A 23,375-nucleotide genomic window follows, 5' to 3' on the forward strand; every position below is an offset into this window, starting at 1 on the left:
TTTTTTTTTTTTTTCTGTATATCAGGGGAATTTATTTTATGTTAAAAACTAGTGGTGGAAATATATGCATGTTTCATATGTAATGTGTGTGTGTGTGTGTGTGTGTGTGTGTGTGTGTGTGTGTGTGTGTGATCATTTGCACGTGCGTATGTGTGAGTTTGTGATATGTCTCTTACACACTAGTTGATTGTTTGAAAGGAGCTGCTACAACAATCAAGAGAACAGCTTTAACTATCACAGACCACGATGACATGAAGGTATCAGTATTGTGTTGTTGTAATGTTTCAGGACCAACATTGAGTTGACTAAGTCAACAGACAGGCCAACGTGTCTAACTTGTAGCTTTTCCTCCAGTCCACAACGGAAACACTGCACAGATACAGTGTAAAGATGTACAGAAAATATGAATGTGCAAGAAAATGCACACAGAGTTGTTCAGTAAGGGATCTTGTTTTGATAATACTGTAGCATATCGTAGGTTTTGCCTCGCCAATTTAAGTAACAGTCACGAATAATTTTCAGTATGAAATTTGCTGCATCTCGTTCATTGGCTTGGGGAGCAAAGCGGCTGCGCAGGAGTTTGATAGTTTGTCCACGGAAACATGGTAGTCCAGTGTCGAGCATCAGTGATACAAGAGATACGACAGCTTCTTGATAAGGTCTGTTAAATGTAAACAAAAATATCTAGATATATCAAGATTATTTATACTATATGATTTAGGTAAACACAGTTTTTGCATAAATTCAGTATCACAATTATGTGTTTATGGAGATGTACTTGCATAGCAAGTGACCTGATCTGAGATCGTATGCTAAAAAAAAAAAAAACAATTGCAGCATGGAAGATGTTTGTAAGTCATTCAAGAACATACAAAAGCTGTTAGTTTCACTTCAACATTTAAATTTCATTTGTATCAAAATATTTTCATCACTTTGAAACTGCGACCTGTCCAATGACAAATCTTCATGATGTAGCACAAAGTTTTGTCAGTGAACAGGTCGCAGTTTCAAAGCGAAGAAAATATTTTGATACAAATGAAATTAAAATGTTGAAGTGAAACTAACAGCTTTTGTGTGTTCTTGAATGGCTTACAAACATCTTCCACACTTCCCAATTATGTAATTATATATTTAATGCTGCTTATCTAAATTAAAACAGCTGCTGAACACAAAATGTGAATTATATACAAAATGTACTAGTATATATACAAGGTGCAATGGGTAAATTGTCACCATTTTATAATTTTTAATTTTGTGCATGCACATTGTTTGTCTTTGATTTTGTTGACTACACAGTATAGTAGGGTCAATTGGGCACCATCTGTGAGAAAAACAGCAACATGACGCAATTTACTCTGCCAGAAATTTGGAAACGACATGTTGTACTGCTTGGTATTCTCGCTAGAAGCTCCAATACATTTCAGAGTGTTTGGGTGTCAATTTGAGGACAGTGCAGAGGATTCAGAAAGAGTTGGACGAGGCTAATGGTGATTACAAAGGTCTTTGGAGTGATCACTAGTGATGGTGACATTATGCCTCCATTCATCTTCCCACACAGCCTCAGCCTCAACACGGAGGCCTACATCAAGTACCTGGAGGAGATAGTGTTGACCTGAGTCAAGAGGGTGGCTGCTAGAAGACCCTATGTCCGGCAAGAGGAATCTGCACCATGCTACACAAGCAGGAGAACCCAGTCATGGCTGTCAGACAATTTCTGCAACCACATCACCCCTAACATCTGGCCACCTAACTCCCCAGACTGCAACCCCCTTGATTATTATGTGTGGGGTGCAGTTGAGTGAGAGACCAACAAAACTCCTTCTAACACCAAAGATGAACTGAAGGCAAGGATTATGGCAGCATTCACCAACTTAAACAAGGAGACTGTCCAGAAGGGTTGCAGGAGATTCCAAAGTCGTCTGGAGATGGTGGTTAAAGCCAATGGCGATTTCATTGAATAAATTTACTCTTTATTAATTCAAGATATTTTTATGTAATTTTGGTAAATATATCTGTTACAATGAGAAGTCAGTGTTATTTTCATTTCTGCATAATTTAGAAGACAGTTTATTCACAGCACTTTGTATATACAAAAGTGTTGCTGTCTGATAAATATGAATGTACATACCTGATGGCCAAGAAACCTTGAACACAGAGCTCTAAGAACCACTGGAATGGTGGAGCTTCCATTTTACCACCCATTATCATCACCATTTCATCTGTTAGTTTAATGTCTGGTTCCCAGCCTAAATTTCCTCCTGGTGAACTCTCAAACATAAACCCAAAATCTGAAATAAAATTGATGAGGAAACATTTTGTCAGTATAAAGACAGATTTGGGGCAATTGGGATCGTCTCGGCCACAGCTTTGTAGGGGCAAGTGTATGATTGGTTAAATATACCCTACTGCATTGCTGACATTCATAACTTTAGCCCCTGGATCAATGGGTTATTAATTGACCCTTAACACTACAAGAGAAAAAAAAATAAGTGGAATTTCCCCTCACCCCCCATTTCTCTCTTTATTAATTCAAAAGACAAAAAACAGATTTTATACAGTGTGACTCTCCAGCCTTCTTCAGGTGTCTTGGGGAAATTTCGAACCTGGGTTCTCATACCTAAGGTATTTTTCAATGTTATTATTATTATTATTCATGTCATTGCCTGGAATTGAACTCAGAATCTTGGGGTTAGTAGTCCGTGCTCTTAACCACTACGCCATATGCCCATGGGCTACTAACCCCAAGATTCTGAGTTCGATTCCAGGCAATGACCTGAATAATAATAACATCGAAAAATACCTTAGGAATGAGAACCCAGATTCAAAATTTCAAAATGGATGCCCTTCCTAACAGCAACCACTCCAAGAGTAGTGGGTGCTTTTTACGTGCCACTGGCACAGGAGCCAGTCATGGTGGTGCTGGCATTGGCCATATTTGGATGGTGCTTTCTACGTGCCACCGCCACGGAAGCCAGTCGGGGCGAGGGAGCTGGCATAATGTATCTTACGGTTTCATATTAAATATTTTGAAAATTAAATTATTTTGACTAGATTCAAGATCTAAAACTTATGAGGAAAGGAAAACGTTATGTCGTGACTTTCATACATTTCCCAAGAAGCATCAACCATTTCAATTTGATATTAAAAATAAGATGTGGTCTAAGTCCACCAATGGTTTACCACTGACTTAGCATCATTTATCACTCGTCCACACTGTTGATTTCTTAGAATAGAACAAAGCTTCAAATTTATAAGGTAGAAGAGAAATATGGGAAGTTGTGATGTTCATGCATTTCTAAAGTCATTCATATCTCTTCAGTGGAGTATTAAGGATACCCATATGAAACCAAGGATATTTTAAATAGATTTACTTACCAATATGAACAATATGGCCATCACCGTCTAACATTATGTTTCCATTGTGTCGGTCTTTGATTTGTAAAATGTAGCTGATCACACTGTAAGCAGCCATGCTCACAATGAAGTTACGCCTTGCCTGAAAATAGACAAACAACAACATTTTGAAGACCTTGTAAGTTACTTCACATTATATATCATTAATTTTACATCGTGCCTTTGTTGGGTAAAAGTTTATAAGAGACCAATCACTCCATACCATCCCTAACAATGAGTGGGACTATGCAACTAAGATGGAATAAAAACCACAAGGTATTTTATCCTACCCCATCCTTCCTGTACTGCCACTTATCACCTCGTCTTTCCTAAACTATTTCTTTTGTGTTCTTCCTCACCACACCTCCACCCTACTTCCATCTCTGACCATCTGCCACTCTCCTCAAACACTCATAATTTATCCACCCACCCTTCTCAATCTTCATATTCATTCTCTCTCTCTCTCTCAATCTGAGGTGGATAGGTTTGTCTCCTAATGCAAGACACTGTTTTTGGTCCATCAATACCACTCCCCTCAGTTGAAGGGCCTTGTCCTACAAGTAACTGCTTGTGCTGCATAAAAAGCACCCAGCACACACTGCTTCAGCATAGTTCCTCTGATAAGATGCTATTCCTAATGACAACCATTTTACAGAGACATTGGAACAAAATGGACCTCCTTCCACCCAAAATTCCTTCCTATTGTTTTATTCACAATCAAGCTCACAAACTTATGCTCCTTTATTTCTCTCCCTCTATATCTACATGATAGATTCTTAGTCTAATCAACTGACTTTGCTCTTGAAATTTAACAAAAGAAAAAAACATTTTTCTTGCTCACATCAATTGGCTTTTCAAGATAACATCCATTCCTAATAGCAATGTCTTTAGCTTAAAAAAAAAAGGATTAGATTCTACAATTGTAGCTATCCTACTTACTTGATGTTTTCTAGATTTGAAACATTGCATGAGCGCTTGTCTTATTACACAAATAATCACAGTTAATTGACGTTTTTCAACCCACTAGATTCTACCACATACATACACACACACACATTATCACCATCATCATTATTGTCATTACTTTAACATCCAACTTTCCACACATGTGGCAGACAGACAATTTGCTGAAGTAGGTTTTTCTACAGCCAGATACCTTGCTTTCCTGCCACCAGCCCCCACTTATCTCCAAGCAAGGTAATATTTCCCCATGGAAGATTGCAAATAGATGACACTGCTTGCATGATGGTGATGTTTGCATATAATTATCATGTGATGTCAAACCAAGGAGACACAAACACACACAAACATTTTCAATACAATGATAGGAATATACCAATACCCTTTATTCATTGGACAATAAACTTTGCTTGTGAAGACCTATTGAGGCAAGTGAAATCAAAATTGCTGATGTGGTCAATGACAGTACCGCCTGATTGGCACTTGTACCAGTAGAACGTTGAAAGCACATCCAAATGTGATCGTTGCCAGGGCGACAGATTGGCTCCTGTGCCGGTGACACATGAAAAGCACCATTCGAACGTGATCGTTGCAAGCGTCACCTTACCGGCACATGTACTGGTGGCACGTGAAAAACATTTGAGCATGATCGTTGCCAGTGCCGCCGGACTGGCTCCCGTGCAGGTAGCACATAAAAACACCTTTGAGCATGGTCGTTTCCAGAACCACCTGATTGGCGCTCATGCTGGTGGTATGTAAAAGCACCCACTACACTCTCAGAGTGGTTGGCATTAGGAAGGGCATCCAGTTGTAGAAACTTTGCCAGATCAGATTGAGCCTGGTGCAGCCTCTGGCTCACCAGTCCTCAGTCCTCAGCATGGAAAGCGGACGTTAAATGATGATGACATCCATCTCTTGTTTGTCAGTTCATAGCATTCTCCTTTCCAGTATCTGATGCTGAAGAGAAGATAACTTCTATGAAATGCATGCCTCTATCAGTCTGCCTAGGGAGCACTTCAAACTAACTTGGTGTGTATGCATACATTTGCCTACAGCAAGAATTTTTCTCCATGACAAAACAGTGAATGGCATTCTTGTGGGTTTGAATATGCCCCAAGCTAAGCATATCTGAACTGGTAACAAATTTGTATGTATGTGTATATATATGGGCCACCAGGAGGCAAAGTGGCCGAGCTCCTTTTGAGTGTTGGGCCTCACAGAGGCAATGACTGAGACCGCTGACATTATGCCATGCTTGAGAAGAAGACCCGTCAAGCTGAGCAAAATCACAGTCATGGCAGATACCAGTGTCACATAAACAAACCTTGGTGTCATGCAAATGGCAAATAAAAGCACCCATTACACTCTCAGAGTGGTTGGCATTAGGAAGGGCATCTAGCCATAGAAAACCATGCCAAATCAGACTGGAGTCTGGTGCAGCCTTCCTGCATGCCAGCCCAGTCAAACCGTCCAACCCATGCCAGCATAGACAATGGACGTTAAATGATGATGACGTGTGTTCATGTGTAATACAGAACTCTCCTTAAGGTATTTTCCCTCAAACTTCTTGTAGCCCACATCCAGTAATGCACATGGGGTACATTTCCAGTGAGGTTCTTGGAGAATATATCCTGTGAGGCCCATGGGACACATGGAACTAGATGACATTTGCTGACCAATTCCAGCACTAAACAAAACAGATTTCCTTATATCTTCCAATGTTTTTTTATTTATATTTTTATTGTCTCTGCAAAGTACTGCAACGTAAAGGACAATCCCATAACCATTTGACTGTAAGCCACAAGAAAAACTGTTGAAAGATGAGCCCCCAAATGTGTTTCTACACAAATGCTTGACTTGCTAGAAGCTGCAGCCTTACAATCCTTAAATGATATTCTGATGAAAGAAAGGATACATTGGGCAGTCAGATCGGTGATACCAAAAAGCTTGGAACATCTTTGATCAAAGAGATGATCTAGAGTTAAACTACTAATGCTATTAATACTACTACTACTACTACTACTACTATGTAGTGAAGGAGGTAAAGAGAAAGAAGAAAATGCTGAGAACACTTACAGTTTGGAAGTCTGTGGTATCTTCATCACCATATTTATTTATGAAATATTGATACATATCTATATCAGTCTGTCGACCAATTTGGTCTCTCGATTTGGCATTGGGAACACATTCTATAACACCACACTATTGAATAAAAAAAGGAAGAAGAAAAAAAAGAGTTTCAATGTCATGGATTAATCTAACAACGATTATATTATAAACTATATAAATGATATTTACTGGAAATTATGCAATCATATTGATGATGATTATAAAATCTTGAAATATCTTCTTACATATGAGGATGAGTCAAAAAGTAACGCCATTTTGTTTAAGACAGGTATAATTACCGAGACAGGAACATGTATCATACATCAAAATGAAGCTGGTCCTCTGTGGATCACATCCCTACTTCTCAACATAGTCACCGTTTCTTGCAATAGCAATGTTCCACCTTCGAATGAGAGCATGTATCCCTGCCCCGTAAAATTCTGTTGACTGTTCTTTGAGCCACTTCTTCACTACAGTTTCTACTTCCTCATCACTGGAATAATGTTTGCCCCTCGAACCCTCTTTCGTGGCACCGAAGAGATGATAGTTCAGTGACGAGGAAGTGAAAACTGTAGTTAAGAAGTGGCTCAAAGAACAGTCAACAGAATTTTACGGGGTAGGGATACATGCTCTCATTCGAAGGTGGAACATTGCTATTGCAAGAAACGGTGACTATATTGAGAAGTAGGGATGTGATCCACAGAGGACCAGCTTCATTTTGATGTATGATACATGTTCCTGTGTTGGTAATTATACCTGTCCTAAACAAAATGGCATTACTTTTTGACTCACCCTCATACATATCATGTAATGCCTGTTTTCCATGCTGGCATGGGTTGGACAGTTTGGCAAGAGCTGGCCAGCTGCAGAACTGCCCAGGCTCCAATTCTCTGTTTTGACCTGGTTTCTAAAGCTTGATTCTCTTCCTAACACCAACCATTCTACAGGGTGTACCTGGTGTCTTTTAGGTAGCACTGACAAGAGTGGTTTTTACATGGCACCAACACAGGAATATAAGTATGTACATGTGTATGTATGAAGAAATTTCAAGAAGAATTTGCAATCATCATTGTCATCGACTTCACAAATATCATCATAATTGTGTTACCATTCACATTTCAATGCTCACATGGGTTGGACAGAATTTGCTGGGGTAGCTTTTCTGTGGTAGGATGATGTTGCCATCACCAATCATCACTTCTTTTGACAAGCAAGGTAATATTTTTCCATGGCCAGACATATTCTCATGGAAGATTGGAAATAAGGACACAGTGATGGTAACAACACACACACGCACTCTTACTTGTTGAGCTTCTTTCAGTTTCCATCTACCAAATCCACTGACAAGGCTTTGATCAGCCCAGGGTTATAGAAAAAACCACACTTACCCAATGTGCCATGCAGTGGAACTGAACCTGAAACCATGTGATAGGGAAGTCAATTTCTTACATCATTGTATAATCACCAGTAAATATTTCCCTTTCTCACAGTTTACCAATTAGAAGTAGTGGTAGGTTTGTGGATAAACCAACTTACCCCAGGATTAGTCGCAACAACTCTGTATGGCTTCAAGTAGAGCTCTAGACCAGCCAATTCAAATATATTCTTGAACATTGTTATCACTTGTAACGCCAACATATCCTGAAACATAAAATTAAGAAGGTCTCCAGTTCTATAGAAATTAGGAGGTTTTTTTTTTGTTATTAGAATATAACTGACATATCTGTGATATTAGACATATAAAACATGATAAAATCACATCATCATCATCATCCAATGTTTTAAATCCAGGTTTTGTTCCTGTTAACAGGGGTGGCCAGATCTACCTCAATGCCATAGCAACCAAGTTAAGCAGGTGCAGCCCACCCCATCCTTTGGGCTGGTTGGTGCCCATTCTCCTTTGCTATCATGAGGCTTTTTTGGAGCTGAATTTTCTACAGGGAGCATACCCTTGCTTACCCCTAACCTCAGTTTCTAGATATGAGTGGTCCTGAGACCAAGGACTCCACCACAATTTTTAAGAAATGTGGTGGAAACTCAGGAAGGCAGGGACACTACTCCCTGAGCCCCCTTTCGGAGCCCCACTACCTAAATATTTGGTATGGTGTAACCAAGTCTTTGTAGTCAACTTGGAAAATTGGCATTAAGTCACCCCTTCCTCCAGAGGCTACACAACAGAATCTTCATCGAATGTTAACAACCTTTCTTGTCACCCATGCCAAAAGCTACACTGAAATTCAAAGTCCAGTAGAAGAGATGGTGGCAGGTTATTATATACCTTCAGTGGACAATGTCTGTTGTCTGCCACTGCCAATCATTTTAGACTCTTGACCATTGAACTAAGGTAGCTTACTGTCAAGACTGTACAAGGTGCAGCAGTAAAACCTCCCCTATTTTACACGGCTATGAATGTGGCTCTATTAAAATAAGGCAGGTGATAATGGTGTTCGTGCAGCTATTTTACTGTTTACGGTGGTGAACTTGGCAGAATCATTAGAACAGCAGGCAAAATGCTTAGGGACATTTCATCCGTCTTTATGTTCTGAGTTCAAATTCCACTGAGGTCGACTTTGCCTGTCATCCTTTTGGGGGTTGCTAAAATAAGTACCAATTGAGCACCGCGGTCAACATAATTGACTTACCCCACCCCACTCCAACCTTGCTGGTCTTGTGCCAAAATGTGAAACCAATCTTTTACTGTTTCTTTTCTTTCACTTACCATCATGGTTTGGACTGTTGCACATTTATACATATGTTGTTGAAACATTGGTCAAGAATGGTGAATCTGGGACATTTTTTGCTGCCCCCTAATGAACCATCACATCTACCTCTTCTACATACAGTAACTAATACCTTTGATAGAAAATAATTTTGTAATGTTTTAAGAGCTATCTTACATGAATTATATACATTTTACATTTTACACACTTCTGAGATACAGAACCCTGTTAAACTATAAAAAAAAACAAAACCTGAAAAATCAGAAATTATAAAGATTTTAAAGTAATGTAATGAGAGGGTTTAGGGTATTTGGTAAAAAGGTATTTATTATTTACCTGCCGTACATCATCACCAACTTTAAAAATACAAGCTTGCCAATGCTGAGGGGTGCCATCATTTTCTGAACCATATGATTCTTCCAGGCCAAGATTTTCTAGTTCTTTTACTCCACATTTTTTGACAGAGAATCGAGCTAAAAATGGTGCTTTTGCTGCACTGAAATTTAAATGAAAATATTAGGAAAAAATCTTTAATTTCCTCATAATTAAATCAATATGAGAGACAATATGGAGAGACAAGTTACTGAAGAGATTGCAAGAGTGCAATGAAATGATTTAACAAAAAAAAAAAACAAAAAAAAAACAAACTAACTACTGTTTATAAATTAATAAAGGACTGAACCAGTGCGTGTGTTTATTACTGGCATAATGCCTCTCCTAAGGTTTAATTGTAATTCTTTCAACACATGCATCCACATCAAGAATCTTGCACACCAAATACACATACAAAATAAATCAATATGACAAATTTAAATAACTCTAGAATAGGTATGAAAAGTCTGCAACAAGAAAATCATCATCATCATCATCATCATCATCATCATCGTTGTTTAACGTCCACTTTCCATGCTAGCATGGGTTGGATGATTTGACTGAGGACTTCGCAAGTGGAGTTTAGTGTCCAGTTTAACTCGATTTCAATTTCACTTGCCTCAACAGGTCTTCGCAAGTGGAGTTTAGTGTCCAATGAAGGAAGGAAGGTACGCATAAGTAGACTGGCTGAGGCCTTAGATTTAGGTCTCACTCAGCTTGCCGGGTCTTCTCCTGCACAGCATATTTCCAATTGGCAGAGTTTCTACAGCTGGATGCCCTTCCTAACGCCGACCACTCAGAGAGTGTAGTGGGTGCTTTTACGTGCCACTGGCATGGAGGCCAGTCAGGTGGTACTAGCAACGGCCACACTCAAAATAGTGTATTTTATATGCCACCCGCACAAGAGCCAGTCCAGAGGCACTGGCAACGATCTCTCTCGAAAGTCCTTACACATGCCGCGGGCACAAGTGCCAGAAAGGCAACACTGGGCACAGGTGCCTTCACGATTTCGCTTTCCCCAATAAGACTTCGCAAGCTGAGTTATTAGAAAAATAAAATAAAATAAAATATCCATACAGACATTAAGAGAATTGGTAGTTCTATATTTTATAAATTTAGTGTGGACACCAAATTTAGAAAGTCTAACAATAAATATATTTGATGTCTTACCTTTGCATTGGTGTACCAGAATGATAATCTATTCCTACAACAACCGCTTCAGGATTAGAAGGGAGGTACACACCTGGTAGTAAGAGACAAACAATATAAAAAATATTGGTATTTGCTTTGTTAAATTTGGACGAGTAGTGACCATTGGACCAAAAATAAACCATACATCACATGTTTACCAGACAAACCCGTTACCATTCATATCATACAGAATCTAAATATGGTTCTAAATATGGTTAGGATGATGTGTACACCTTAGAATATGAGGATGTACCAAATGGTGCAATAACAGAAGCTTGCATTAAACCTGATGAAAACAACAATAATGATAATAATAATAATAATAATAATAATAATAATAATAATAATAATAGTAGTAGTAGTAGTAGTAGTAGTAGTAGTAGTAGTAGTAGTAGTAGTAGTAGTAGTAGTAGTAGTAGTAGTAGTAGTAATAATAATAATAATAATAATAATAATAATAATAATAATAATAATAGTAGTAGTAGTAGTAGTAGTAGTAGTAGTAATAATAATAATAATAATAATAATAATAATAATAGTAATAATAATAATAATAATAATAATAATAATAATAATAATAATAATAATAATAATAGTAGTAGTAGTAGTAGTAGTAATAATAATAATAATAATAATAATAATAATAACAATAACAATAATAATAATAATGGTTTGAAAGGTGGCAAGTTGGCAGAAATGTTAGAATGCTGAGCAGTATTTCATCTGTCTTTACGTTCTGAGTTCAAATACTGCTTAGGTCAGTGTTGCCTTTCATACTTTCAGGGTCAATAAATTAAGTACCAGTTGCATACTGGGGTCGATCTAATCAACTGCCCCCACCTTCCCAAAAATTTCAGGCCTTGTGCCTTGAGTAGAAAAGAATAATAATGGTTTCAAATTTCAGCACCGGGCCAGCAGTTTTTGAGGGGAGGGCTAAGTTGATTGTATTGACCCCAGGACTTACTTGACTTGTATTCATTTTATCAATTTTGGCAGCATTTGAACTCAGAACATAAATACAGAAGAAAGGTTGCTAAGCATTTGGCCCAGGGAGCTAATGGCTCGGACAGCTTGCCGTCCTGTATGCCATCGTAGTCATGGTGGTTACGGGTGGCACACAAACTGGCACCCATGCTGGTGGCACGTAAAAGCACCCATTATACTCTCAGAGTGGTTGGTGTTAGGAAGGGCATCCAGCCATAGAAACCTTGCCAAATCAGATTGGAGTCTGGTGCATCCCCTCAGCTTACCAGCCCTGGTGAAACCATCCAACCCATGCCAGTATGGATAACAGACATTAAATGATGATGATGATTCTTTCTACTACAGGTACAAGGCCAAAAATTTGTGGGGAGGGGCATAGTTGGTTATATCGACCCCAGTGTTTAACTGGTACTTGTTTCATTAGCAACCCCCGAAAGGATGAAAGGCAAAGTTGACCTCACTTTAGATCACTTGAACTCTTTTCTTAATTAGGAGTTTTTTGGGTTTTTTTAGAATATACCTGACATATCTGTAATATTAGACATATAAAACATGATAAAATCACATCATCAAGATCCATTGTTTTAAATCCAAGTTTTGTCCCCATTAACAGGGGTGGCTGGATCTACCTCAGTGCCATAGCAACCAAGTTAGGCATATGCAGCCCGCCCCGACTTTTGGGCTGGCTGATGCCCATTCTCCTTTGCTATCATGAGGCTTTTTTGGAGCTGGATTTTCTACAGGGAGCATGCCCTTCCTTATCCACAACCTCAGTTTCTAGACAGGAGTGGTCCCAAGACCAAGGCCTCTATCACGATTTTTAAGAAATGTGGTGGAAAACTAACTCTCTTGAAATACACTGCTTTTGTTCAAATGTTCAACACTGTTACAACATCCATCATCAAGGTTCCACATAACAAAGAGAAAGACATCAGGGCAAAATCTCACTTTAGTAATGAAGGGTTTAGATGGACAACTCCATGTATGTATCCATGCCAGTGTCCATGGGGGTGTAGCCCTTAATATGATCTGGCTTAACTCCCTACCAACATCCAGCAATGTTGGTAAAAGTCTAACATACATATCCTTCAGTCCAAGATATTACTGGAGAGATGGATGTGTGTGTGTGTATGTGTGTATGTATCATCATCATCATTTAACGTCCGTTGTCTATGCTGGCATGGGTTAGACAGTTTGACTGGAGCTGGTAAGCTGCACCAGACTCCAGTCTGTTTTGGTTTCTACGGTTGGATGCCCTTTCTAATGCCAACCACTCCGAGAGTGTAGTGGGTTCTTTTACGTGCCATTTGCCATCATCATCATTTTACATCTGTTTTCCATGCTGACATAGGTCAGATGGTTTGATAGGTGTTGGCAGGTGAGAGAACTGCACCAAGCTCTGCAGCGGGGTACTACTTTGAAGAATTTTTAGTCAAATGAATTGACCCCAGTAATTGTTTTTCTTTTTTAAGCCTGCTACTAATTTTATCAGTCTCTTTTGTCAAACTGCTATGGGAATGAAAACACACCAACACCAGTTGTCACGTGGTGGTGGGAGATACATTCTCACACACACACACACACACACACACAGAACAGGCTTCTTTCAGTCTACTTCAGTCAAATCCACTTACGAGGCTTTGGTCAGTCCGAGGCTATAGAAGACACTTGCCCAAGATGCCACGCAGTGGAACTGAACTTGGAAGCATGTGGTCGGGAAACAAGCTTCTTACCACACAACCATGCCTAAAATTTTGATTGAGATATTTTCATTTCATCCGTTTCCCTATTTTAAAACAACCGATTCAAGATTGTCCAGTTTAAATTGAAGCCAAAAGTGTTCACACACACACACACTATGTAATTCAAAGTAATACAATTATTGATTGAACATTGATTAAATTGTAGTGAAACCCATTTGCCAAGTAAAATGGCAACGGTTCATGTTTTACCTTTTGGAAGTTGAACTTTTGATAAGGCCTTCAAGCAAGCTTCTTTTCTGTCTGGGCCTTTGGGGTAGGGCCTGAAAATAAAGTAGAAACAATTGAATCAGAGGTCTGAGAAGTGGATCTTCTGAGAAGTATAGGGCCATTGCTGATCTTTGTACTATTTCATTTGAGTGTAAATTGTGTCTGCTTACCGAATTTCTCCTGAGATGTTGGTTATCTTTCCAAAGAATTTAAATTCTCTTTGGTAAAACTTGAGAGCAGCTCCAGATAAGTTCTTTGTGATGTCTTTCATCAAACTTTCCAGTAGATCCCCAATTTGATCTGAAAAACACATCACACCAATCAAACTATTTCAATGCTCCCACCATTAAATATAGCAACACACACTTAACTACTGTTAAATTAAAAATATTTATGCTTAAATGAATTTATATCATCATCATCATCCTCCTTCAACTCCCACTTTTCCAGTGCCTACATGGATTAAATAGAATTTCTACAGCTGGATGCCTTGGCAGTCACCAACACTTATCTGTTGCCAATCAAAAAAGAACTTTGTTTACCTTAATTTTGAAAAATAAAAGAATAAAAAACCACATTATTGATGGGATGATCCAATATATATATATATATATATATATATCGTACAATGTCAAGACAAAGAGATACACATGTACATATAGTTATGCACGTACAATGGTCTTCTTTCAGTTTCTGTCTACCAAATCTGCTCATACATTTTGATCGGTCCAAGACTATAGTAGAAAACACTTGGTCAAAGTAACCAAACAGTGGGACTGAACCCAAAACCACATAGTTAGGAAGCAAACTCCTTAACCCAACAGCCATGCATGCACCTAATCAGAAGGGGACAACTTGTAATGTACCTACCATCTTTGATGGTTGCATCTTCATCCTGGTAGACATTGGTTTGCATGTTCCACAGAAGCTGATGAGCTAGTAATGATGAATACTTTGATGCCCACAGAATAAATTCTACAACATAACCCATCTGTGAAGAAAAGAAGAGAACCATTTGTAGAAGTCTTAGACTACAAAATTGTGTCAAGCTATTGACCCATCTTACCACAGACACACACACACACAATGGTGATGATTATGTATATTTTATGAATATTTAGTAGTTCTGAGTTCTGTTTTCCCTACTTGCATTGCCAAACTCATACATATATATAATGCTCAAAATACGAAGTAGAAAAACAGCCAGCAACTGATGAAGGGTCGTTTTTTCATGTTGCTTGTCTTGTTTTCCGTTTGTTTCTTTCGTTGTTCACAAAAAAGTTTGTATTCCATATTGTCGCATTTTATGTTGTTTACGTTCCATGGTGTCCTATGCCCATATATGCATGTATATACAAATACACATATGTACATATATATGTGTATGTAAGCATATATATTTATATATTTATATTATTATATGATTGAACACCACGCATCCATTTCCAAGTAAGTATATATATGGCAATTTTTTTTACATGATTTTTAGCGACGAATCTGATCATCCTTGGGATATGACTCTGGAGGAAGCAATAGAAACAAATTCTCCAAAACAAGTCAGAGATCTGTTTGCAGGTCTTCCCATTCAGGGTTAGTTGCTTAAAAGCTATGTACTATTTTAGATGATGATATATATATCATCATTTAAAATCTGTATTCCATGCTGGCATGGTTAGATAGTTTGACAGGATCCAATAAAAGCAGAGGATTGTCAAACTCCAATGTCCGCTTTGATATGGTTTCTATGGCAGAATGCCCTTCGTAACACCAATGACTTAATAGAGTATTGTAGGTGCTTCTTTCATGACTCTGGCACTAGTGGGGCCACCAAGTAACTCACAAGACCCCTAAACAGAGAGGGAGGTGGCTTTGTGCCAGTCATAGAGAGACTTAAGTAAGAAAGAGGGACAGAAACAAGTTTTAAGTTACTTGTAAAAAAACTGTCTTTGATAATGAAATAAACACAGGTTACACAAAACTATTATATTTGAGCCAAGTTCAGCTTGGCAAAGTTCTGACTATGAGGATGAAGGAAATGCTTTTAAGTCTATTCACTTTTGTGGTTTTACTATTGTAACATCTAATGCAACCTTGATACTCACCTTATCATAACGCAGCGCTTGTACCAGTTGTGGAATGTAGAAGATAAGAGCATCCTGAAAGATAAATTATTTTTGATGAGATATGGGTTTAAAGTGAAGAAAACTTCAAAACACTTATTATAGTTATCATCGCCATAATCATCGTTTTAACATCCACTTTTCCATAATGGTATGAGTAGGACAGAGTTTGTCGAGGAAAATGGCAAGAGAGATGATGGTGAAGATGTGTTGGGACATGCCCTCGAAGGACATTGGGGGTGGTGAGGATAGGTGAGGTGATACAGAGATTTAGACTGAGTGAATGGGCAGGATAGAGGGGATTGTAGCAAATGGAGTGAAATATAGGAGAGGCTTGGGGTGGGTATCAGGTTACAATAAAATTGTCAAATTTAGAACTTACTGGTGGATATGAACGCAAAGATCGTACTGCAAACTGAGCCGTTAGAGGATGTGGTGGAAACTGACGGGAAAAATAGGACAGTGCCACCCCCGGAGACACAGCTGCCCAAGTAAGAACATGTACCAACTGGAAAATAGAGCAAGACAAATATCAGATTAAAACTATGAAATTCTTCATGCTTTCTCCTATCATTGAAGCTAAGATAAATATATTCTGCTTTTAAAATTAAAAAGTTATTTAGATCTAAATTTTATTGGTAGCATTACTCTCCTACAACATTCCTACAAATTTTGATGTAAACTATTTTTTACTGGATCAAATCTCAATTTTTTAATGCCAAAGTGTAGCTAGGGACCAGTCCTCTCCAAAAATGTTAACAGTTTTCCATTTGGTTATGAACTGAATTAGTGACAAGCTCTGAAAGATGCTGCATGTGAGTAAATTGCAGCCTCAACAATATTATTCAATTCCTACTGTACTTGAATGACACACACACACACACACACACACACACAGACGGTATCAGTATTAAAAATGGAAAAATTAAATGACTCAATTCCTGAGACAAGTAGTTGTTAATAAAAATTATAACAACCTCATCTTTGGAGATGTAATATGGATGGGAATATTAAAAAATATTTCATTAAATAAGGCTAATCTCCAATCTTTATCAATTGCCTTATTTCCCATATTCGTATAAGTTGGAGAGGAATACAAATTCAAATATTGTATTTTGAAAGGGTCACACTTTCACTAAAAACACACACCTTGGTTATGTTTCACTTCAGTTGATCGATTGATTAATCAGTTAGTCCATCAAAGTCCTTTTGTCACAGCCTGTGACCTTATCAATGCAGTAAGATCTTAACATAAGAACTTGCAAAACAAACTGCTGAGGAGAAAGAGGTGTTCAAAGGGTACATAGTCACTGAACAAGTCACAGATTGTGATGAAAGGACTTTGACAGACTAATCCATTTATTAGTCAATCAATCAATTATCTTCTTCATATCAAGAATCTTCCAAAATGAATTCAAATATTTGTTGTTTTTTACTTTTCACTGGTTTCTCCAGCCATGACCAACCTATCTTAATAAAATCGGTGAGTGTTTTATAGTTACATAAGGTAAAAACAAATGTTCAGACTGTATCATGAACCAAAGACATATATTGAGGTGGGGGGGGGGGATAAGAAACACAAATGGCTGACCTCAGGAGCATCAGCTTCAACGCTGTGGACTGTCACTAAATAATTAATAACTTCTGGGATTTGATTTACCACCATTGGGTTAAGTCGTACAAGGCGGGTTACCTCTTTTACAAGGGCTTCAGAGTTTTTAAACCTGAGAAGAAAAGAAACAGAAATTACAATACAGACCACTAATTAATTATTCATCTATTAATCTATCACCAACGCATTAATACAAACACACACCTGCATAGGAAATGAGGTTATTTGAGTTGTTGCCTTTCGAGCGAGATCGTTGCCAGTGCCCCTGGACTGGCTCTTGTGCGGGTGGCACATAAAAGACACCATTTCGAGCGTGGCTGTTTTCGTGCGGGTGACACGTAAAAGCACCCACTACACTCTCTGAGTGGTTGGCGTTAGGAAGGGCATCCAGCTGTAGAAACTCTGCCAAATTAGACTGGAGCCTGGTGTTGCCATCCGGTTTCACCAGTCCTCAGTCAAATCGTCCAACCCATGCTAGCAAGGAAAGCGGACGTTAAACGATGATGATGATGATGATGGTGATGATATATATATATGTATATATATATATATATATATACATATGATATCTTTCAAGTGCCCCTGGACTGGCTCATGTGCGGGCGACACATGATATCTTTCGTGCGAGATCGTTGCCAGTGCCCCTGGACTGGCTCTTGTGCGGGTGACACATGAGGTTTTTTCGAGCGAGATCGCTGCCAGTGCCCCTAGACTGGCTCATGTGCGGGTGACACATGAAATCTTTCGAGCGGGATCGTTGCCAGTGCCCCTGGACTGGCTCATGTGCGGGTGACACATGATATCTTTCGAGCGAGTTCGTTGCCAGTGCCCCTGGACTGGCTCTTGTGCGGGTGACACATGAAATGTTTCGAGCGGGATCGTTTGCCAGTGCCCCCGGACTGGCTCATGTGCGGGTGACACATGAAATCTTTCGAGCGGGATCGTTGCCAGTGCCCCTGGACTGGCTCATGTGCAGGCGACACATGAAATGTTTCGAGCGGGATCATTGCCAGTGCCCCTGGACTGGCTCATGTGCAGGCGACACATGATATCTTTCGTGCGAGATCGTTGCCAGTGCCCATGGACTGGCTCTTGTGCGAGTGACACAGGAGGTTTTTCAAGCGAGATCGTTGCCGGTGCCCCTGGACTGGCTCATGTGCGGGTGACACATGAAATCGTTCAAGCGGGATTGTTGCCAGTGCCCCTGGACTGGCTCATGTGCGGGCGACACATGATATCTTTCGAGCGACATCGTTGCCAGTTCCCCTGGACTGGCCCTTGTGCGGGTGACACATGAAATGTTTCGAGCGGGATCGTTGCCAGTGCCCATAGACTGGCTCATGTGCGGGAGACACATGAAATCTTTCGAGCGTGATCGATGCCAGTGCCCCTGGACTGGCTCATGTGCGGGCGACACATGAAATCTTTCGAGCGAGATCATTGCCGGTGCCCCTGGGCCGGCTTGCGGGTGACACATGGGGTCTTTCGAGCGGGATCATTGCCAGTGCCCCTGGACTGGCTCATGTGCGGGCGACACATGAAATCTTTCGAGCGGGATCGTTGCCAGTGCCCCTGGACTGGCTCATGTGCGGGCGACACATGAGGTTTTTCGAGCGAGATCGTTGCCGGTGCCCCTGGACTGGCTCTTGTGCGGGTGGCACATAAAAGACACCATTTCGAGCGTGGCCATTTTCGTGCGGGTGACACGTAAAAGCACCCACTACACTCTCTGAGTGGTTGGCGTTAGGAAGGGCATCCAGCTGTAGAAACTCTGCCAAATTAGATTGGAGCCTGGTGTTGCCATCCAGTTTCACCAGTCCTCAGTCAAATCGTCCAACCCATGCTAGCATGGAAGGCGGACGTTAAACGATGATGATGATGATGATGATATGGGATGAAGTGGTAAGGACTGATCTCAGGATGTTGCGCCTCATGGAGGAAATGACAATGGACAAGATGTCTGGCGATATGAAGTTCTTGAGAAGACCCACCTACGTCAGTGAAACTGAGTTCTCGAAGTGGTGTGTGTCTCACCCAGACATAACAAAACTTCTCACACACTCTACCACAGCAAACCAAACTACATCTCTTCTCTTCTTAACATTTCCACTTCATGCACGATGCTTAACTCCCACTCCCCAATCCTGTCTTCTTGGCCCTGTGCCATTGTATCACAGTTCTCTGCTAGCCTCCAACCGGGGTGTTCCACCTACACACCCCATCTCACTGTCACCGTAATTATTTTGAGATGCTCTGAATTTCTTTCAATTTTAAATATAACAAAGAATTTAGTAAAATAACTTAGTTATCATTCAACTAATGTAAGAACATAAATTGTGACTAAGGTTTAGTGGAAGATTATAAATCAAAACTTATGAAAACAAGATATTTGTACTACAGAGCCAGAGGCGGTTTCAGCCGGATTGGTATCGAAAGGGTTAAAGCGTTTACATATACACACACTCACATACACGTTTTATTTTCTTCAGTTGCTAACAAAGAGAATGTTTTATTTATAGCTTAATTTTACCAAGGCATGGCAAGAAATGTTAATATCTAATAAAGAAAAAGTGATTTAGTAGCAGTGTACCAATTCCCAGACCTTTACAAGCACACAATATAGAATACTATTGTTTTCAAACAAATGTTTACAGAATGTTGAGAACCTTATCTGGCTTAACCAACAAGCTAGATAGAAGAGAATAAAATAAAAAATTTAACAAAAGAACCAACTGACCTGTTGGGTAAATAGACACCAAGAATTGGGGAGATATCCCAAGCCAGTCGAGCAGTTTCTCTGTAATGCTTCTCTGTCATTATCTGATTCCGCCATGTTGTAATGGTCTCTTCACCAGGTATCCTTTGTTCCATCAGTTCAAGTGGATTGTGCCAGGTTATAAAGGCATCAATAGCATTTGCCTGTCAGCAGAACATGAGACACAAATGAAAGCAAATGCATTCAAGCTACAACAACTTCAAACGTTTTCTTACCAAACAGGGACCTGATAAAAATGTTTAAAAGTTACTGATGGTGAAAGCTTAGCCCAAGGTCGTCCTTGAATGGGCAGATCTATGTTCGAATGCATTCTATCTGTAACTAGCCTGTCTTTTCATTCACACTGTTTCTACATTTTAAGATGGCAGGATATGATTTGAGAGAGTGTGGCTGTGTGTTAAGAAGCTTGCCTCTCAACCACAGGATTCTGAGTTCAGTCCCACTGCATGGCACCTTGGACAAGTGTCTTCTACTATAGCCTCAGGTTGACCTGAGTGGATTTGGGAAACAGAAACTGAAAGAAGCTCGTCATATGTGTGTGTGTGTATGTGTGTGTATTTGTCCCCACCACCACTTGACAACTGGTGTTGGTTTGTTTACATCCCCATATTTTATAATTTAGCAGTTCAGCAAGAGAGATGAACAGAATAAGTACTAGCTTAAAAAAAAATAAGTAATGGCGTCAATTGATTAAATCTCTCCAAGGTGGTGCCCCAGCATGGCCACAGTCTTACTGACTGAAACAAGATAACAGACTGTATCAAACAACCATGTAGAGTCTCTGAGGTTTGGTGGAAGATTTTAATTCAGAACTTTTGAAAACAAGACATTTGTACTACAGAGCCAGAAGTGGTTTCAGCCAGGTTGGTAACGAAAGGGCTAATCATATTCACAAAGCTTCTGAAAAAATCAAGAGTATGGAAGAAAGAAGATACTTGCCTAAGGTGCCAGAAAATGGAATCAAATTTGAAACCAAGTAACTGAATTAAATTTCTGTGACACACAGACACTTTTGTGTTCCTAAGACTGTAGGCTGAGAAAGTCATTGTAACAACTAAATATGTTAATGTAAGAGTGTGTACCTAATTATGTTAATATATGTACTACACATAAATATGTTAATGCATATCCTGCACAGAAATTTAGTAATAATTGTTCTGCACATACCATTAAAGACAGAATCAGATTTCTTTTCCTCATGTAGTCCTTGACAAAGTGGTCCCCAGCTGTATTAAACTTTCTTGTACCTGGTTTAATTTTTTGAAAAAACAAACAATAGTTTCAAAATGTCACTGTTAATCTATACACAATCATTTTAGGAACATACTCAGTACAGAATGGTATGTCATCTTAGAGGTAAACTTAGTCTAAGAAAATTCATTGACAGAGTACGACCTGTGAAAAAGAATCTGTGTGTATTTCTTTTTTATTAACACTCACACAAAATACATATGTGTGTGTATATATATATGTGTGTGTGTGTGTGTGTGTGTGTGTGTGTGTGTGTGTGTGTGTGTGTGTGTGTGTGTGTGTGTGTGTGTGTGTTACATACACACATGTATATAATATATATGCATACATGTATAATACATGTACACATATATAAGTAATATATGTTCATACATAGCTATAATATAATAAAGAAAGCTTCTTATTAATTAGTTGTGATTATGTAACTTTTTACAAAAAGAAAGCAATAATTAAAGTCTTCATTGTTTAGAAAATTCTTAGCAATTACAATTATAATATATTTTTTTTATCAAAATGTAATTTTTAAAGATCTTTTATTATTGAAGATTTCATGTACATACTGATCAGAAAAAACATTTTTATTCATTGCAACATATGATTTTTAACATCTTAAATTTCTATATCTTTCCTTCTTCTGTTTCCTAGCAACGCTCTCTTTCTTTCCAGCCTCTCTTCATCTATATCCTTACAACAATCTCTCTCACTCTTATCCTCATCCTTCTTTTTCTTTCATTAACTTTCTTCATTTGGTGTTTGATTCTTCTCTCTCTCTCTCTCTCTCTCTCACTCTCACTCACACACACACACACACACACAGTATTCCTTCCCTTTTATTTCATTTAATACTTTTCTTCTTTCCCTTGCATACAGTTACTTTCAGTTTCTCTCTTTGCAACTCACTCTCTCTCTCTCTCTCTCTCTCTCTCGCTTGTTCACTCTCTATTGCCTTTGTTTAATTATTTTCATTAAAAATAAGTGATTACAAAGTTTTCTTTGAGATACTTTGAGAATATTTGTGAAAATGTTTACACCATATATATTTATCAACATTACATAGAAATTTTATATTTCAAATTTCATTCAGTTAGACACAAAAATATACATACTATAATATTAATTTCCACATTAGAACTGTTCAAGAAAACCACCCAAAGAGCAGTGTTTCTGCTAGTATGTATACAGTACATATACATACATATATATAATACATTATACACCTAAGAGTTTTCATATCTTACAGAAAACACACTCAAATCCACATTGTAGTTTTTTTTTTTCAAAACATTGCTCATTATATTATTTCAATAAGGCATCAACACTATAACATATTTCACCATTATTCCATTGTTAGTAAAAACCCAAAAATGAAGTTATTTATAGGTCTTGGCACAACATGTTAGTATAGAAAATGTCCAGCTTAAATAAGAATTGCAGAATAACTTCAGATTTGTAGTAAAGATTGTTTGCCAACATAACATGGCAGTCCTGGTTTAGGACGAATGTTGCTGTAATTTAGCCCCAAGAGACATTGTCTCCAGCTGGCTATACGACATGATCTGTGTCCTTATATGTTCGAAAATATAAGGACACAGATCGTGTTGTATAGCCAGCTGGAGACGATGTCTCCTGGGGCTAAATTACAGCAACATTCGTCCTAAACCAGGACTGCCATGTTATGTTGGCAAACAATCTTTACTACAAAGTACTGTTGCTGAATATCTCACATTGTGAGATTTAAAAAAATAGTAATTTTCTAACTTCAGATTTGTTATATATTTCTACAATTCTTCCAAGAGAGAGAGATTATTTGGAGAAATTCTTTTTTTTTTTTATCCAAAAATTAAACTTCATGCAACAAACGGAATTCAAGAGAAACACATTCACAGCGTTTAATGGGGAAATACAAACACAGCAACA

General features: G+C 38.7%; 1 protein-coding gene across 13 annotated transcripts in view; it reads right to left on the reverse strand.

The window, feature by feature from the left end:
• Positions 1-23,375, reverse strand: part of LOC106872207 (phosphatidylinositol 4-kinase alpha) — a 134,454-nt gene continuing 111,079 nt past the window's right edge. For 12 of the 13 annotated variants that reach the window (XM_089353322.1, XM_089353319.1, XM_089353318.1 and 9 more), the window contains 15 exons: positions 21,375-21,454; positions 20,169-20,350; positions 17,411-17,543; positions 16,202-16,327; positions 15,802-15,855; positions 14,570-14,690; positions 13,870-13,999; positions 13,682-13,752; positions 10,725-10,797; positions 9,519-9,678; positions 7,999-8,103; positions 6,430-6,555; positions 3,376-3,496; positions 2,129-2,288; positions 1-661 (listed from right to left, as the gene is read on the reverse strand). In XM_089353322.1, the coding sequence (XP_089209448.1) occupies positions 436-661; positions 2,129-2,288; positions 3,376-3,496; positions 6,430-6,555; positions 7,999-8,103; positions 9,519-9,678; positions 10,725-10,797; positions 13,682-13,752; positions 13,870-13,999; positions 14,570-14,690; positions 15,802-15,855; positions 16,202-16,327; positions 17,411-17,543; positions 20,169-20,350; positions 21,375-21,454 (1,868 nt within the window). In that variant the 3' untranslated portion in view covers positions 1-435. Of the gene's footprint in view, positions 662-2,128; positions 2,289-3,375; positions 3,497-6,429; positions 6,556-7,998; positions 8,104-9,518; positions 9,679-10,724; positions 10,798-13,681; positions 13,753-13,869; positions 14,000-14,569; positions 14,691-15,801; positions 15,856-16,201; positions 16,328-17,410; positions 17,544-20,168; positions 20,351-21,374; positions 21,458-23,375 lie in introns of all 13 variants that reach the window. The other variant, XM_052969097.2, reaches the window with a different exon arrangement.

The sequence above is a fragment of the Octopus bimaculoides genome, chromosome 6 (assembly GCF_046866305.1).
Source record: "Octopus bimaculoides isolate indiv1 chromosome 6, ASM4686630v1, whole genome shotgun sequence".
NCBI classification, from domain to species: Eukaryota; Metazoa; Mollusca; class Cephalopoda; order Octopoda; family Octopodidae; genus Octopus; species Octopus bimaculoides.